This window comes from Eleutherodactylus coqui, chromosome 6 (assembly GCF_035609145.1).
Source record: "Eleutherodactylus coqui strain aEleCoq1 chromosome 6, aEleCoq1.hap1, whole genome shotgun sequence".
NCBI classification, from domain to species: Eukaryota; Metazoa; Chordata; class Amphibia; order Anura; family Eleutherodactylidae; genus Eleutherodactylus; species Eleutherodactylus coqui.
In genome coordinates, this window is record NC_089842.1 from 3,012,388 (window position 1) to 3,031,506 (window position 19,119).

The 19,119-nt window shown below is 50.6% G+C and overlaps 1 protein-coding gene across 1 annotated transcript in view; it reads right to left on the minus strand.

Moving 5' to 3' along the window:
* The window catches only part of TECTA (tectorin alpha), a 132,675-nt gene extending 113,556 nt beyond the window's left edge, over positions 1–19,119 (minus strand). The window contains exons 1-2 of the mRNA XM_066606000.1: positions 19,077–19,119; positions 15,845–16,257 (exon numbers count right to left, since the gene is read on the minus strand). Of these exons, the coding sequence (XP_066462097.1) occupies positions 15,845–16,257; positions 19,077–19,119 (456 nt within the window). The remainder of the gene's footprint in view (positions 1–15,844; positions 16,258–19,076) is intronic.

Consider the following 19,119-nt stretch of genomic DNA (forward strand, 5'->3'; position numbering starts at 1 on the left):
TAACAGAACCTCCTCCTTCACTGTTGGGACGATGCAATCATGTAAAAACTGCTCTCCAGGCATCCGCCACAATGAAGTGCCACCATCCGATTGGAAGATGGTGTCCTGTGATTCATCTGTCCACAACACTTGTTTCCACTCACTTACAGTCCGTCGCTACAAGCACCATTGCAGGCGCCGCTGTGCATTCACTGCTGGGATGTTGTGTGCAGCTGCTTGTCCATGGTAACCCTTCACATGCCATTCCCTACATAGCGTTCTGGTGCCATAGGATGTTCCAATGGTCTGTGAGACCTCCTCACAAGGGCAGACGACGTGTGTGATGTCCACAGAGCTCAAACAAGGCTTCGATGTTCACGTTCTGTCAGTTTACAACATAGGCGTACTGTCAGGGGTCACAATGACAACCGGGCCCCTGCACTGAGCGGGCCCAGAGGCCGCCCTCCGCCATATACAAATGCACATTCAGTGCATTACCGGCTGGTGGCACTATCGCCGCACTGCACCAATCACGCAGCCAGCTGTGCGACCAGCCTAAAAGAATGCCGAAGCAGAGAAGAAGAAGAGGAGGAGGGAGAAGGAGGGAGGCAGACACATTGCACAAAGTGGAGTGGAGCAGGATGATGATGTCATCATGGCTCTTGCTGACACAGTGTACAGCGGCCACGTCTGCCTGCCCTACTGCTCTCCTCACACAGAGAAGTGGTCTAGCTGAGGTATGTATCTCTCTCTCTCTATCTATCTTACTATCCATCCATCTATGGCTAGTGTAAGTTATAGATCTCCCTGCATATACTGTATATAACTGCACACTTAACACATGATTAAAAAATGCATGAAAAACATCTGCTGTTTTTAGTAGTGCCTGCAGTTTCTTAAAAACGTTTGAGGTCTTTGAATCCCGCATTCAGTTTTTTAAATGTGTTTTCTTAATTGTGGTTCAAAAGTACAACAAAAACCATGAACCACCTAACGCCACTCTCACACAGGCATTCAGAAAACACAGCTCGAAATAGGGGCATTTCACTGCAATTTCAAGCAGCGTTTTTGAAGACATGGTGCAGCACTTTTTAATGCACCCCGTCTTTATGATGGATAAGGAAGTGCATTAAAAAATGCAAAAACAGAACATATAGCTCTCAAAAATCGCGGCGTTAGAAATACTGTGTTGGAGCGCAGGTTTGAGTAACCCCATTAAAATCAATGAGAGTGTTGTACCGCAGTTAGTACAGCCCTTAGGACGCCGCGCTAATAGTGGTAAGAAGCAGTGTGTGTGAGAGTGGCCTGCGGGGCTGTAAACTAATTTTCATGTAGTGCAGGAAACAAGTCATGTTTGGAAAGATTATGCTGATGGGCAGATCATGTATAGAAATTCGTTTTGCAGCTGTACGCAGCACAATTTAGGTATGGGTACAGGGGGCTTCTCGAGCTGAACTTTTGCACCCGGGCCCCTGAGCCTTTAGTTACACCCCTGGTTTACGAGGTCTCCCTAAACTTGGCTGCACCGCACACACCGGATAGTTTCCATCTCCCAACAGTTGACTCTGGAAGGTCCAGAAGCTGTGATGTCCAGTACTGATTGGTTGGTGACATCCCCCCACCAGACCCTGTTGTCCACTATACACCTGGTGACATCCCCCCATCAGATCCCATTGTCAGCTCTACACCTGGTGACATCTCACCACCAGACCCAGTTGTCGGCTCTACAAATAGTTAAACCCCACCAGACCCCGTTGTCCGCTCTACACCTGGTGACATATCCCCACCAGACCCTGTTGTCGGCTCTACACCTAGTTATATCCCACCAGACCCCGTTGTCCGCTTTACACCTGGTGACATCCCACCGCCAGATCCCATTGTCAGCTCTACACCTGGTGACATCCCCCCACCAGACCCTGTTGTCAGTTCTACACCTGGTGACATCCCCCCACCAGACCCTGTTGTCAGCTCTACGCCTGGTGACATCCCCCCACCAGACCCCGTTGTCAGCTCTACAGCTGGTGATGTCCCCCGCCAGACCCCGTTGTCAACTTTACACCTGGTGACATTCCCCCACCAGACCCTGTTGTCAGCTCTACACCTGGTGACATCCCCCCACCAAACCCCGTTGTCAGCTCTACACCTGGTGACATCCCCCCAAGAGAGCCCGTTGTCAGTTCTACACCTGCTGACATCCCCCAACCAGACCTCGTTGTCAGTTCTACACCTGCTGACATCCTACCACCAGACTCTGTAGTTAGCTCTACACCTGGTGACATCCCCCCACCAGACCCCGTTGTCAGCTCTACACCTGGTGACATCCCCCCACCAAACCCCGTTGTCAGCTCTACACCTGGTGACATCCCCCCACCAGAGCCCGTTGTCAGTTCTACACCTGGTGACATCCCACCTCCAGACCCCGTTGTCAGCTCTACACCTGGTGACATCCCCCCACCAGAGCCCGTTGTCAATTCTACACCTGGTGACATTCCACCACCAGACCCCGTTGTCAGCTCTGCACCTGGTGACCTCCCACCACCAGACCCCATTGTCAGTTCTACACCTGGTGACATCCCCCCACCAGACCCCGTTGTCAGCTCTACACCTGCTGACATCCCTTCACCAGACCCCGTTGTCAGCTCTACACCTGCTGACATCCTACCACCAGACCCCATTGTCAGCTCTACACCTGCTGACATCCCCCAACCAGACCCCGTTGTCAGTTCTACACCTGCTGACATCCCCCAACCAGACCTCGTTGTCAGTTCCACACCTGGTGACATCCCCCCACCAGAGCCCGTTGTCAGCTCCCCACCCTGTGACATCCCCCCACCAGAGCCCGTTGTCAGTTCTACACCTGGTGACATCCCACCTCCAGACCCCGTTGTCAGCTCTACACCTGGTGACATCCCCCCACCAGAGCCCGTTGTCAATTCTACACCTGGTGACATCCCACCACCAGACCCCGTTGTCAGCTCTACACCTGCTGACATCCCCCACCAGTCCCCATTGTCAGCTCTACACCTGCTGACATCCCCCAACCAGACCCCGTTGTCAGTTCTACACCTGCTGACATCCCCCAACCAGACCTCGTTGTCAGCTCTACCCCTGGTGACATCCCCCACCAGACCCCGTTGTCAGCTCTACAAATAGTTAAACCCCACCAGACCCCGTTGTCCGCTCTACACCTGGTGACATATCCCCACCAGACCCTGTTGTCGGCTCTACACCTAGTTATATCCCACCAGACCCCGTTGTCCGCTTTACACCTGGTGACATCCCACCGCCAGATCCCATTGTCAGCTCTACACCTGGTGACATCCCCCCACCAGACCCTGTTGTCAGTTCTACACCTGGTGACATCCCCCCACCAGACCCTGTTGTCAGCTCTACGCCTGGTGACATCCCCCCACCAGACCCCGTTGTCAGCTCTACAGCTGGTGATGTCCCCCGCCAGACCCCGTTGTCAACTTTACACCTGGTGACATTCCCCCACCAGACCCTGTTGTCAGCTCTACACCTGGTGACATCCCCCCACCAAACCCCGTTGTCAGCTCTACACCTGGTGACATCCCCCCAAGAGAGCCCGTTGTCAGTTCTACACCTGCTGACATCCCCCAACCAGACCTCGTTGTCAGTTCTACACCTGCTGACATCCTACCACCAGACTCTGTAGTTAGCTCTACACCTGGTGACATCCCCCCACCAGACCCCGTTGTCAGCTCTACACCTGGTGACATCCCCCCACCAAACCCCGTTGTCAGCTCTACACCTGGTGACATCCCCCCACCAGAGCCCGTTGTCAGTTCTACACCTGGTGACATCCCACCTCCAGACCCCGTTGTCAGCTCTACACCTGGTGACATCCCCCCACCAGAGCCCGTTGTCAATTCTACACCTGGTGACATTCCACCACCAGACCCCGTTGTCAGCTCTGCACCTGGTGACCTCCCACCACCAGACCCCATTGTCAGTTCTACACCTGGTGACATCCCCCCACCAGACCCCGTTGTCAGCTCTACACCTGCTGACATCCCTTCACCAGACCCCGTTGTCAGCTCTACACCTGCTGACATCCTACCACCAGACCCCATTGTCAGCTCTACACCTGCTGACATCCCCCAACCAGACCCCGTTGTCAGTTCTACACCTGCTGACATCCCCCAACCAGACCTCGTTGTCAGTTCCACACCTGGTGACATCCCCCCACCAGAGCCCGTTGTCAGCTCCCCACCCTGTGACATCCCCCCACCAGAGCCCGTTGTCAGTTCTACACCTGGTGACATCCCACCTCCAGACCCCGTTGTCAGCTCTACACCTGGTGACATCCCCCCACCAGAGCCCGTTGTCAATTCTACACCTGGTGACATCCCACCACCAGACCCCGTTGTCAGCTCTACACCTGCTGACATCCCCCACCAGTCCCCATTGTCAGCTCTACACCTGCTGACATCCCCCAACCAGACCCCGTTGTCAGTTCTACACCTGCTGACATCCCCCAACCAGACCTCGTTGTCAGCTCTACCCCTGGTGACATCCCCCACCAGACCCCGTTGTCAGCTCTACACCTGGTGACATCTGATGGTTTTTGTACTGGGGTCTCCTGTGTTATCCTCTTTTTTATACTTAAAGGGGTTGTCCCGAGGCAGCAAGTGGGTCTGTACACTTCTGCATGGCCATAATAATGCACTTTGTAATGTACATTGTGCATTAATTATGAGCCATGCAGAAGTTATAAAAAGTTTTATACTTACCTGTTCCGTTGCTGGCGTCCTCGTCTCCATGGTGCCGACTAATTTTCGCCCTCCGATGGCCAAATTAGCCGCGCTTGCGCAGTCCGGGTCTTCTGCAGTCTTCTATGGGGCTCCGTGTAGCTCCGTGTAGCTCCGCCCCGTCACGTGCCGATTCCAGCCAATCAGGAGGCTGGAATCGGCAATGGACCGCACAGAAGAGCTGCGGTCCACGGAGGAAGAGGCCATCTTCAGCGGTGAGTAGAGAAGTCACCGGAGCGCGGGGATTCAGGTAAGCGCTCCGGTGAGCTTTCTTTACCTCCCTGCATCGGGGTTGTCTCGCGCCGAACGGGGGGGGGGTTGAAAAAAAAAAAAACCCGTTTCGGCGCGGGACAACCCCTTTAATGCTACACATTATCTGACCGCACCGGAATGCTGGGGGGGCCAAAACTTTTGTCCACATAGTGTGTATAAGGCTTAGAAAAAATACATTTGTTCAACTCTGATACCATAAAAGAATTCTTGATGCATTTGTAGGACAGAGCCGCCATGTATTGTGTCCCTCATCGTTGTATTTTTTGCTCCAGCCTCCCATAAATGTGGAGATAGGGAGCAGCATTGTGGGACGGCGTCTTTATCACTTTCTGCCAGCTGTAAATGGAATACAAATCTCAGTCCCATCATTATAAAGCAACAAATAATCCGGAATGTGCCCCCCGATGCGCGGAGACGATAGTTCTGCCATTTTGTATCAAATCATTATTGCAGCTTAATTTGTCTTTCTAGATTTTGGCGAGATTCTCGGCGGAGAACAGACGGCATTATAGCCGCGGCCGGCTCGGAATTCTTTACTGTTCTTTATCGTATCTCCCAGATAATTGAGTTGGGGTGTTAAATGTCTCCGAGCTTTAAGCATTTTTTTAAAAGCCCTCTTTGTCTATTTTTGTATAATCATTCGGTCTCAATTCAGCCCACTTTTCTGTTTCTCTTCTATTCTTGTTACCCCTAATGAACCCTTAAGTTACAGGATGTAACCAAATCACTTTGGAAGAAAAGGCTGGACTGTGGCCAGAGATGCTAACAGACTCTAAATGGAGCCAAATGATTCCGCTGGTTGGAGTAAACTGACAAGGATGTGGATCAAAACCCCTTTATCTGACTAATGAGCATATTAGAGCCGCGAGTCTTGGGAGTCTGCATGGCAGAAATGTGGATGACCCTTCCGACTCTCCAGCTTACTCCTCTGCGGTTACTGTAGGGATTAAGGCTCAGGATTCTACAGTATGAAGCAAATGTCGGATTAACGAGTCTGCCCTTCTCCCAGAAGCAGCGCCTAGTATCAAAGGTCATCGCTATTCAAGTGAACAAGGCGGCGCTGTAAGAATGGCGCACTTGGTCCACTCAGCCAGGTTGTTATGGCCGCCAGCTGAATTGTGCATCACCTCTCCTCCCGCCAGTCGCAGCTCTTGGCATCCTCTGGGTCTTCAGTGTGGCAAATACCCCACTATCCTTCCTGTCTCCTTTGCCCATTGCGTGCAGACATGTGCTCAGTCCACCTCTTAACGGACCACTATGCACACCCAACGTTCTCATGCTCGGTATATCCAGATGCTAGTTGCTGTTTGCTTTTTCCCCGATTTGCATCTACTTTTTTCTTGCCTCTTTGCCCTCCTCTGCTCAGTGTGGATGTCCTGTCTCTGAATATTCTTTCTTGGGCATCCGGTCCGTGGGTCTCTGGTCCCTGGGTCTCCTGTCACTGGGCCACCGGTCCCTGGGTCTCCTGTCCCTGGGCCTCCAGTCCCTGGGCGTCTGGTCCTTGGGTCTCCTGTCCCTGGGTCTCCTGGCCCTGGGCCTCCTGTCCCTGGGGCGCCTATGGGACGTCCCACCCATACAACGCGGGTGTTGGTTGTTTCTTACAGCCGGCTCCTGCCCACAACAGCTGTGACAAGCCGTGCGACTCATCGGAGCTGTTAACTCTTTAAATGCCGCCATGAATTCTGACAGTGGCATTTGAATTCCCCGGCCGATGTTCTGGAGTCCCGTATGGGATTGCGGGTTGCTGTGCGGGTATCAAGGCAGCCGGGGGCCTTCTGAAAGGCCCCAAAGTGGGCATAGCAGAATGCCTATCAAGTCATGCCTGTGGGATGGCTTGATAGAATGCCTGTCAGATCGCCGTATAATATAATGCTACTGCATTACATTATACTGCAGGAGCGATCAAAGCATCACAAGTTCTTGACCCCTCCAAGGACTAAAAAAAAAGAAGAGGTAAAAATAAGTTTAAAAAGTTTTACTAATTGTTAAAAAAAATAAAAGGTAATAAAAGGGAAAAAAAAAACCAAACCCTTTTGCCAATAAAAGAATCTAAGTAATAAAACAAAAACACATATCTGGTATCGCCGCGTCCGTAAAAGTCCGATCTATCAGAGCAGTGCATTATTTACCCCACACGGTGAACGGCGTCAGAAAAAAGAAAAGAACGTCAGACAAGCGCTTTTCTTGTCACCCCGTCTCCCAAAAATAAATAAATAAATAAAAAGCGATCAAAAAGTCGTATATTGTAAGCGCAGCGGAATAGGATGGCGCTATACAAAAGATTATTATTATTTATTATTAGTATGTACTGCAGAAAGGTATCTACTAGAGATGAGCGAACGTACTCGTCCGAGCTTGATGCTCGTTCGAGTATTAGGGTGTTCGAGATGCTCGTTACTCGTAACTAGTACCACGCGATGTTCGAGTTACTTTCACTTTCATCTCTGAGACGTTAGCGCGCTTTTCTGGCCAATTGAAAGACAGGGAAAGCATTACAACTTCCCCCTGCGACGTTCAAGCCCTATACCACCCCCCTGCTGTGAGTGGCTGGGGAGATCAGGTGTCACCCAAGTATATAAATCGGCCCCTCCCGCGGCTCGCCACAGATGCGTTGTGAGATAGCTGAGGGACAGTGGTATCGTGTTGGAGCTGCTGTAGGGAGAGTGTTAGGAGTTAGTGTAGGCTTCAAGAACCCCAACGGTCCTTCTTAGGGCCACATCTAACCGTGTGCAGTAGTGTGGAGGCTGCTTTTAGCAGTGTTGCACATTTTTTTTTTTTGGTATATCGGCCGTGCAGAGCATTGCGCCCTGCAGTAATACTCCAGGGACAGAATTGTGGAGGCAGGGACAGAAGACATATATTATAGATTGAATATACGCAGTGGTCCTTTTGAAAAAAGTATTGGAAAAAAATCTATTTGGCCTGCCTGTCACTCTGCTCAGTGTTCTGGGTCTGTGTCTGTTGGGGGTAGTAGTTCTCCAAATAAATACGCAGCCAGCTAAGTGTTACAGCAGGCTTGCGCCAAATTATTTCCTGGCTTTCCGTAAGCGAAGTCAGCCTCCAACCACAGGCCAATAAGCGGCACATTTAATTACAGTGTTGTGTTTCTGCATTCCTGGTAATACAGCATGCTGAGGGGTAGGGGTAGGCCTAGAGGACGTGGACGCGGCCGAGGACGTGGAGGCCCAAGTCAGGGTGTGGGCACAGGCCGAGCTCCTGATCCAGGTGTATCGCAGCCGACTGCTGCGGGATTAGGAGAGAGGCACGTTTCTGGCATCCCCACATTCATCGCACATTTAATGGGTCCACGCGGTAGACCTTTATTAGAAAATGAGCAGTGTAAGCAGGTCCTGTCGTGGATGGCAGAAAGTGCTTCCAGCAACCTATCGTCCACCCAGAGTTCTGCGCCGTCCACTGCTGCAACTCAGAATCCTCTGGCTGCTGCTCCTCCTTCCTCCCAGCCTCCTCACTCCATGAAAATGAGACATTCTGAGGAGCGGGCAGACTCCCAGGAACTGTTCTCGGGCCCCTGCTCAGATTGGGCAGCAGTGGTTCCTCTCCCACCAGAGGAGTTTATCGTGACTGATGCCCAACCATTGCAAAGTTCCCGGGGTCCGGGGGATGAGGCTGGGGACTTCCGGCAACTGTCTCAAGACCTTTCAGTGGGTGAGGAGGCCGATGACGATGAGACACAGTTGTCTATCAGTGAGGTAGTAGTAAGGGCAGTAAGTCCGAGGGAGGAGCGCACAGAGGATTCTGAGGAAGAGCAGCAGGACAATGAGGTGACTGACCCCACCTGGTTTGCTACGCCTACTGAGGACAGGTCTTCAGAGGGGGAGGCAAGGGCAGCAGCAGGGCAGGTTGCAAGAGGCAGTGCGGTGTCCAGGGGTAGAGGCAGGGCCAGACCGAATAATCCACCAACTGTTTCCCAAAGCGCCCCCTCGCGCCATGCCACCCTGCAGAGGCCGAGGTGCTCAAAGGTCTGGCAGTTTTTCACTGAGAGTGCAGACGACCGACGAACAGTGGTGTGCAACCTTTGTCGCGCCAAGATCAGCCAGGGAGCCACCACCACCAGCCTCACCACCACCAGCATGCGCAGACATATGATGGCCAAGCACCCCCACAAGGTGGGACGAAGGCCGTTCACCACCTCCGGTTTGCACCGCTGCCTCTCCCCCTGTGCCCCAACCTGCCACTGAGATGCAACCCCCCTCTCAGGACACAGGCAATACCGTCTCCTGGCCTGCACCCACACCCTCACCTCCGCTGTCCTCGGCCCCATCCAGCAATGTCTGTCAGCGCACCGTCCAGCCGTCGCTAGCGCAAGTGTTTGAGCGCAAGCGCAAGTACGCCGCCACGCACCCGCACGCTCAAGCGTTAAACGTGCACGTAGCCAAATTTATCAGCCTGGAGATGCTGCCGTATAGGGTTGTGGAAACGGAGGCTTTCAAAAACATGATGGCGGCGGCGGCCCCGCGCTACTCAGTTCCCAGTCGCCACTACTTTTCCCGATGTGCCGTCCCAGCCCTGCACGACCACGTCTCCCGCAACATTGTACGCGCCCTCAGCAACGCGGTTACTGCCAAGGTCCACTTAACAACGGACACGTGGACAAGCACAGGCGGGCAGGGCCACTACATCTCCCTGACGGCACATTGGGTGAATTTAGTGGAGGCTGGGACCGAGTCAGAGCCTGGGACCGCTCACGTCCTACCCACCCCCAGAATTGCAGGCAACAGCTCGGTGGTGGTATCTGCGGCAGTGTATGCTTCCTCCACTAAAGCACCCTCCTCCTCCTCCTCCAACGCAACCTCTGTCTCGCAATCAAGATGTGTCAGCAGCAGCACGTCGCCAGCAGTCGGTGTCGCGCGGCGTGGCAGCACAGCGGTGGGCAAGCGTCAGCAGGCCGTGCTGAAACTACTCAGCTTAGGAGAGAAGAGGCACACGGCCCACGAACTGCTGCAGGGTCTGACAGAGCAGACCGACCGCTGGCTTGCGCCGCTAATCCTCCAACCGGGCATGGTCGTGTGTGACAACGGCCGTAACCTGGTGGCGGCTCTGCAGCTCGGCAGCCTCACGCACGTGCCATGCCTGGCCCACGTCTTTAATTTGGTGGTTCAGCGCTTTTTGAAAAGCTACCCACGCTTGTCAGACCTGCTCGGAAAGGTGTGCCGCCTCTGCGCACATTTCCGCAAGTCCCACATGGACGCTGCCACCCTGCGCACCCTGCAACATCGGTTTAATCTGCCAGTGCACCGACTGCTGTGCGACGTGCCCACACAGTGGAACTCTGCGCTCCACATGTTGGCCAGGCTCCATGAGCAGCGTAGAGCTATAGTGGAATACCAACTCCAACATGGGCGGCGCAGTGGGAGTCAGCCTCCTCAATTCTTTTCAGAAGAGTGGGCCTGGTTGGCAGACATCTGCCAGGTCCTTGGAAAGTTTGAGGAGTCTACCCTGGTGGTGAGCGGGGATGCTGCAATCATTAGCGTCACCATTCCTCTGCTATGCCTCTTGAGAAGTTCCCTGCAAAGCATAAAGGCAGACGCTTTGCACTCGGAAACAGAGCCGGGGGAAGACAGTATGTCGCTGGATAGTCAGAGCACCCTCCTGTCTATATCTCAGCACGGTGAGGAGGAGGAGGAGGAAGATGAGGAGGAGGGGGAAGAGACAGCTTGGCCCACTGCTGAGGGTACACATGCTGCTGGCCTGTCATCCTTTCAGCGTGTATGGCCTGAGGAGGAGGAGGAGGAGGAGGAGGAGGATCCTGAAAGTGATCTTCCTAGTGAGGACAGCCATGTGTTGCGTACAGGTACCCTGGCACACATGGCTGACTTCATGTTGGGATGCCTTTCTTGTGACCCTCGTGTTACACGCATTGTGGCCACTACGGATTACTGGGTGTACACACTGCTCGACCCACGGTATAAGGAGAACCTTTCCACTCTCATACCCGAAGAGGAAAGGGGTTCGAGAGTGTTGCTATACCACAGGACCCTGGCGGACAAGCTGATGGTAAAATTCCCATACGACAGCGCTAGTGGCCGAAGGCGCAGTTCTGAGGGCCAGGTAGCAGGGGAGGCGCGGAGATCAGGCAGCATGTACATCCCAGACAGTGCAACAGTCTTTAAGGCCCTTGACTGCTTTATGGCTCCCCAGCAAGACTGTGTCACCGCTCCCCAGTCACGGCTGAGTCGGCGGGAGCACTGTAAAAGGATGGTGAGGGAGTACGTAGCCGATCGCACGACCGTCCTCGGTGACGCCTCTGCCCCCTACAACTACTGGGTGTCGAAGCTGGACACGTGGCCTGAACTCGCGCTGTATGCCCTGGAGGTGCTTGCTTGTCCTGCGGCTAGCGTCTTGTCGGAGAGGGTGTTTAGTGCGGCTGGGGGAATCATCACAGATAAGCGTAGCCGCTTGTCAACCGACAGTGCCGACAGGCTAACACTCATCAAGATGAACAAAGGCTGGATTTCCCCAGACTTCTGTTCTCCACCAGCGGACAGCAGCGATACCTAAACAATACGTAGGCTGCACCCGCGGATGGAAGCATCGTTCTCTCTCACCATCCAAAACGGGGACATTTCTGCTTCATCAATCTGTGTATAATATTCCTCCTCCTCCTGCTGCTCCTCCTGAAACCTCACGTAATCACGCCGAACGGGCAATTTTTCTTAGGCCCACAAGGCTCAGTCATATAATTTTTGTAAACAATTTTTATATGTTTCAATGCTCATTAAAGCGTTGAAACTTTAACTTGAACCAATTTTTCGTTACACTGGGCTGCCTCCAGGCCTAGTTACCAATTAAGCCACATTAACCAAAGTGATTAACGGGTTTCACCTGCCCTCTTGGCTGGGCATGGGCAATTTTTCTGAGGTACATTAGTACTGTTGGTACACCAATTTTTTGGGGCCCTCGCCTACAGTGTAATCAAATTAATTTTTAGCCCACCTGCATTACAGCTGACGTTACCTCAGCTGTGCTGGGCAATGCAATGGGATGTATTTATGTACCGCCGGTGGGTTCCAGGGAGCCACCCATGCTGTGGGTCCACACGGAGTTGTAACTGCATGTGTCCACTTCTAAAGAACCCCGGTCTGACTGGGGCATGCAGTTTGGGCCGAAGCCCACCTGCATTTAATCGGACGTTACCTCAGCTGTGATGGGCACTGCAATGGGATACATTTATGTACAGCCGGTGGGTTCCAGGGAGCCACCCATGCTGTGGGTGCACACGGAATTCCCATTGCGGAATTGTACCTGCCTGTGACTATTTATAAAAAACCGCGGTCTGACTGGGGCATGCAGACACCTTGACAGAATGAATAGTGTGTGGCACATAGGTTCGCCATTGCTATGCCCACGTGTGCAGCTCCTGGGAACCTGGGAACTTGAGATGCAGCCCAACATGTAGCCCCTCGCCTGCCTTATCCGTTGCTGTGTCGTTCCCATCACTTTCTTGAATTGCCCAGATTTTCACACATGAAAACCTTAGCGAGCATCGGCGAAATACAAAAATGTTCTGGTCGCCCATTGACTTCAATGGGGTTCATTACTCGAAACGAACCCTCGAGCATCGCGAAAAGTTCGTCTCGAGTAATGAGCACCCGAGCATTTTGGTGCTCGCTCATCTCTAGTATCTACAGAAACTGCAGGACGTCCCGCAAAAAATGAGCCTCGCACAACTATGTCGGCAAAAAAAAGAAAAGGTTATGGCGGCAGAAAATAATGTACAAAAATGAAACATCTTTAAAATAAATACAAGCAGTACAGCAAACAATATATATATAAGCCTGGCATCGCAGTAAGCGTACCGACAGAATACAGTTATCAGGTCAATTGGGTTGCAGTGTGTGCCCCGTAGAAACAAGGCGACCCAAAAATGGGAATTTTGTTTTGTTTCCATTTCACTCCACTTTTTAGTACATTAATTAGTGCCGTTAAATAAAACAACTCGTCCCTCGTACAGCCATGTCAATGGATACATAAAAGGGTTAAGATTAAGGATCCCTGAGGGGTTAACAAGTATAGGATGATACATTTTTGGGCACAAAATATACATGCTTTGTATATCCTGAATGGATCACTATTGGGTGAAACTACAACGGGTGTAGCTGTTTATAATAAACTAATATATAGCATGCAATGCCAGTCTGCTGCAGCAAAAGCCAACAAGAGATTGTCCTGTATTTGGAAAAGTATGGCTTTAGGAGAAGAAAATAGTCTTTGTATGAACTAGTAATTATTAGGAAATTATAGTACCAGTGTTTCTTGTGGTGTAATGCGCCACACTGCTGTGCTGCATGGTACATCCATTATGATCCCCTCACATTACACATACAGCTGTTCTACATCCATCCTGATTCCCACACATTACACACACAGCTCTACTACATCCCCCCTGACACCAGACATTACACACACAGCTCTACCACATCCATCCTGACACCAGACATTATACACACCTCTACTACATCTATCCTGATTCACACACATTACACATATAGCACATTACACACACACAGCTGTACTACATCCATCCTGACCCCACACATTACACACACAGCTCTGCTACATCCTTCCTGATTCACACACATTACACACACAGCTCAATTACATCCATACTGACCCCAAACATTACATACACAGCACATTACACACACAGCTCTGCAACATCCATCCTGATCCCACATATTACACACACAGCTCTACTACATCCCCCCTGACACCAGACATTACACACACAGCTCTACCACATCCATCCTGACACCAGACATTATACACACCTCTACTACATCTATCCTGATTCACACACATTACACATATAGCACATTACACACACACAGCTGTACTACATCCATCCTGACCCCACACATTACACACACAGCTCTGCTACATCCTTCCTGATTCACACACATTACACACACAGCTCAATTACATCCATACTGACCCCAAACATTACATACACAGCACATTACACACACAGCTCTACTACATCCATCCTGATCCCACATATTACACACAGCACATTACACACACAGCTGTACTACATCCATCCTGACCCCACACATTACACACACAGCTCTGCTACATCCATCCTGATTTACACACATTACACACACAGCTCTACTACATCCATACTGACCCCAAACATTACATACACAGCACATTACACACACAGCTCTACTACATCCATCCTGATCCCACATATTACACACAGCACATTACACACACAGCTCTACTACATCCATCCTAATTTACACACATTAAACACACACATCTGTGGTACATCCATGCTGATTTCCAGACATCACCAGCTCAGCAGACTTCTAGATACAGTGATCAGCCCCTGGTTATGTTATCCCTGACTACACCCACACAGGTGATTACATGACAGTGATGTCATCACAGGGCCTGGTGGCTGCTGTCGGCTTTTCCAGTATACAGTACTTTCTACCAAACTGCACAATGGCTCCTCCCACAGCGGTGACAACACCACAGGTCCTTCAGCCCACTGGATCTCTTTTACCAAACTGCACAATGGCTCATCGCACAGCAGTGATGTCACCGGAGTCTCCTGTCAAGACTGCTGAGTTGTGTCTGACATAATAACGGCTTAGTTGCATTCTCATTTTGTTATTTTTGTCCTGCCCTTCCAGGAGCTCCAACTGTGTTCTTCTGTCGGTCAGGCTCTGTATTTTACATATGTTGTAGAACCTGCAATGACGTCACCCGGGGGACGCAGCGATGACATCACCAGGGGCAGAGTATGAGAAGATCTCAGTCATGAAGAAAGCTTGTCAAAGCCTTAATCGGGGCATACATGTATTTTCTTCTTCTATCTGTACTGCGGATGACCTCGCGGCTCGCCTTCGGACATGCGCAGTAGAGATTTTTTTTCAACTCCTGCATTTCCCGCGGAATCTGCGGCCCATCCGCAATGTCAATTGCAGACGGTCCGTGGGTCGGATGGCTTGCATTGACTTCAATGGAAGCCATCCGTGCAGAATCAGCAGGAACGTGGAGCATGCTGCGATTTTTAATCTGCGAGCAGAAACCACAATTGTTTTCCGCTCATGTGCATGAAGAATCATTTTTGCATTGCATGCTATGGGCGGTATTTGCTGCGGGATCCGGAGGCGGTCGCCAACTCCAGATTCTGCAATTCAAGTCTGCCTGTGTGCATTCAGCAGAAGTGTGTTCTCCCTCGAAAACAGAAGGCCTGATATGATATCCTTATATAAATATGTAAATGGCCCCTATAAAAACAAATATCCATGAATGCCTGAAGAAGTGGGTGGAGCTTACATGAAGCGTGAGTCACTTGTAAATATTAAGGGGTTTTCCGATTGTAAACTATTGATGACCGATCCTTAGGATGAGTCCTCAATAGATTGGTGGGGGTCCATTGCGCAGGACCTCCACAGATTAGCTGCTTGTCAGGCTGGTGTGCTTGTGCACTGAACTGAATTCTGCTCGAAGCAGACAGCTCCATTATCACTGCAGTGGTCAGGCTTGGTATTGCAGGCCAAGTTTCCATTCACTTCAATGCCTGTAATACCAAGCCTGGCCACTACAGTAAGAACAGAACTGTCTACTTCCTGCAGAATTCAGTTCAGTACATGAGTGCACCAGCCCAGTGAACAGCAATGGACCTGGGAAACAACCCCCCACCAGTCTACCATCGATGACCTATTTTATACATAAGCCATCAATAGTTTACAACCGGAAAACCACTCCCTATGCGATTGTAATGCAACACCAATATCTGTTCCATCCAGCTGAATCACAGCCAGAAGTCAACTTGTACTTCTTACCTTTACTTTGCCAAAACTTCCCTTGGGTAGAATAATGATGTGTGAGTAGACCTCCACAATGATGTCCTTCAGCCACGATACTGAAGACCCCCCACGGTTTTCATTCTTTGCTTCTATGCTGAAATATGGAAGATGATTGCCTTGGTTGCAGTTCCGTGCCAGCAGATAAGAACAGGATCCTTGAAAGTGGAAGAGGAGTCCATCAAACGTGTGATAATGAGGGTCTCCGAAGACCACACAAGTGCTGCTCTCAACTGGTAGACACTGGAAATATTTCTCTTTTGGTTCACAGAGTTCATAGGGGCCACATATCGATTCCTGGCAGGATATTTCATTGTTGAAATCGAGGCAGCGACACCGGGTGGTACAGTTACCATTTTCCCAAAACACTTGTCCTTGGCGCAAGAAATGACCTGAAAAGAAGAGAAGATTAAGGAGATTTTATGTTATTAAAGGATTCTTCAGAAAAGAGCTTCAAAGTCACTCATGCAGGAAGATACTGGACCAGAGAGTGGAGCTCTAGGAAGCTAATTTACATATTCCCTGTGCATTCTGGGAAAAGTGAAGAGTCGCTGTGAGTGGGTTTAGCCAGAGATTGGAGCTCCAGGAGGTTGTACACTTAGTAGCATCTTATAGGTTAAATATCTTTGTAGTGTCCAGAACATCATCCTGGTCCCTCCATAAATGTCATACATGTCTGTCTTAAGCACTGTGCAAAGCTGTCCTGTCATTTTCTGTATATGTGTTGCACAGCTGCAGCGTCTGAAGGGTTAACTGTGTAAAATGATTGCCTGTCAGCTCTGCTGCTGAACGTATCTATCCTGCTGTGTCATGTGGTATAAGTGAAGGTATAAATGTGAGTTTCGGAGAGCAGGAAGAGGTCTTCCATCTTGCCTGCTACAGAATGCTAACACAGAGCTGCATGGAAGCACCTTTAGCTTCCATGTAGGTGAAGATGGAAGAGGAAGAACGACATCCCATAGCATCTGGATAGTGAATGTAAATGGAGTGAGTCCCTGCAACAGATTGACAGCGCACTATCCCAGTTTACTAACACAGGTACCTATTCACAACACAGGGATTTTTTGCTGTGCGGCTGTCCGCCATTAGGATCACCGCACAGAGGTACTTGATTGTGACACCCACGTGAATGCTGTGCGGGGTGCATCTCGGCTAAGCCGTCTTCTTGAGTAATTTTTTTCTGCCAGAGTGTTTGTGGAGTGACCCCTACCCCCCTTTCCTCCTCTGGAGTGCTCCCAATTCCAGAACCGGTGACATATAGGGCCGTATTGCTCCTGTGTATCTTCCCTACCTCTGAGCTTTAGCCTGTAACTGCTGCAAGTGAATTACACCTGTAATACCTGTTGTTCAAGTTTATTTCAAGTAAAAGTTATACCGGGCCTTAACCGTTCCTAAGGACCCGAGGTACAGCACACAAGTCTCCGTGTTAATACTCCACCACATAAAATGATGGTGTGTGGAAACGGTGGCGTCACGAGTGATATCGACTACAGCCCCCCCTTTATTGGCACTCCCAGTAAAAGGAGTGTCGAAGTTTGGCTGGCAATCTGCATTGGCCTTGGTTGCGTGTCACCCCTCCGGGACCAGAGCTTGGTAAGTGCCACCGTGACGAGAGAGCACTTATCCCTCCCAGCTGTGCACATTAGCCAGATGTTCAGGGTCACCCCTCTGGGGTGTTACATCTTCACTACAATCCTTTAATTTCAGAAGTTTGGAAGTGACATCAACTCACAACATGGAAGAGGCGAGTAGCCGAATGGTGAGCTGCAATGTATGCTATACTGTATGTTTCTGACTTACCAAAAGAAAAGCCAAACTTCACTGCCAGAAGTGCAAGCTTGTGTCTCTACTGGAGGGAAAGGTGTGGAGTCTTCAGGAGAGAATCGCTACATTGTAACTCATTAAGTTACATGGTTTATCTGGACCTCAGTAAAGCATGTGACAAAGTATCTCATACCAGACTTATTGGTGAAATGACCAAATCTGGGATTGACAAGGCAACTGTTAGGTGGATTCACAACTGGCTGAGTGATCGGACTCAAAGAGGGGTCATAAATGGCTGCACATCCCAGTGGAAGAATGTATCAAGTGGGGACCACAAGGCTCTGTCCTGGGCCCAGTGGTGGCCAACATTGTTATAAATGATCTGGAGGAGGGAATTGTGGGAAACTGAGCAAATGTGCCGACAACACAAAGCTAGGAGGGATAGCTAACACTAGGGGAGAGAGAGAGGATTCAGAAAGATCTAGAAAAGCTTGAACAGTGGTCGGCGACTAACAGAATGGTATTTAACAAGGAGAAATGCAAAGTCCTACATCTGGGCAAGAAAAATGAACTACAGCTCACCGCACAAAAAACCCTCATATGGCCGCGTCGACTTAAAATAAACCCTCATACGACCCCTTGTCTTCTTCATCCAGCTGTTCTCTTCTTGGAGCGCTCAGTTGTTACACAGCCGAACGCTCTAAGCAGAGGATGCAGAAGACAAACGGGGCCGCTGTGTTCTTCATACCCGGCTGGTCACGGAGCGGGATACAGCTGAAACAATAGTATCAGCTGTATCCTGCTGTGAACTCCTGATAAGGCTGATCGTTCTCTTTCAGCATGCAGTTAGACACAACGATTCTCGCTCAAAAGACAGCTTTGAGTGATTTTCTGAGCTAGAATCGTTGTCTAAATCAGCCTTAAGAGGGCAAAGTGGGGCCTATAAATTACCAGGGGGGCCTATGGATTACTAAAGAGGGAACAGCATGGCCTATAAATTACTAAGAAGGCACAGTGGGGCCTATAAATTACTAAAGAGGGCTCAGCAGGGCCTATAAATTACTAAGGGGGCAGAGTGGGGCCTACAAATAGCTAAAGAGTAGAGCAGGGTCTATTAATTACTAAAGGCACCTATTACTAAGGGGGTACAATAGGACCCAAGGACGCATGTAAACCTAGAGTCGGCCCTCACTAGGTCATCAAAATCTGATTGGTGGGGGTTTGCCAACTGGGATCTCTGCCACTGTCTGCAGAGGGCGCAGTGCGCTGTCGAGTGCTCCAGCCTCTTCATTGTATACCAGCGCAGCGCCGTTCATTCAGTTGTGGTTGTGTCTGAAATAGACACTCAATCTTGTTAACTAGAATGGACTGAGCTGCCCCACGACGCATGAGCATGACATCACTGTCAAGATGATGTCATCGCCAGAGAAGAAGCTGTGGTGCTCACCAGGACAGCTGATCTGTGCGGCTCCTGGGCAGCGGACCCCCAT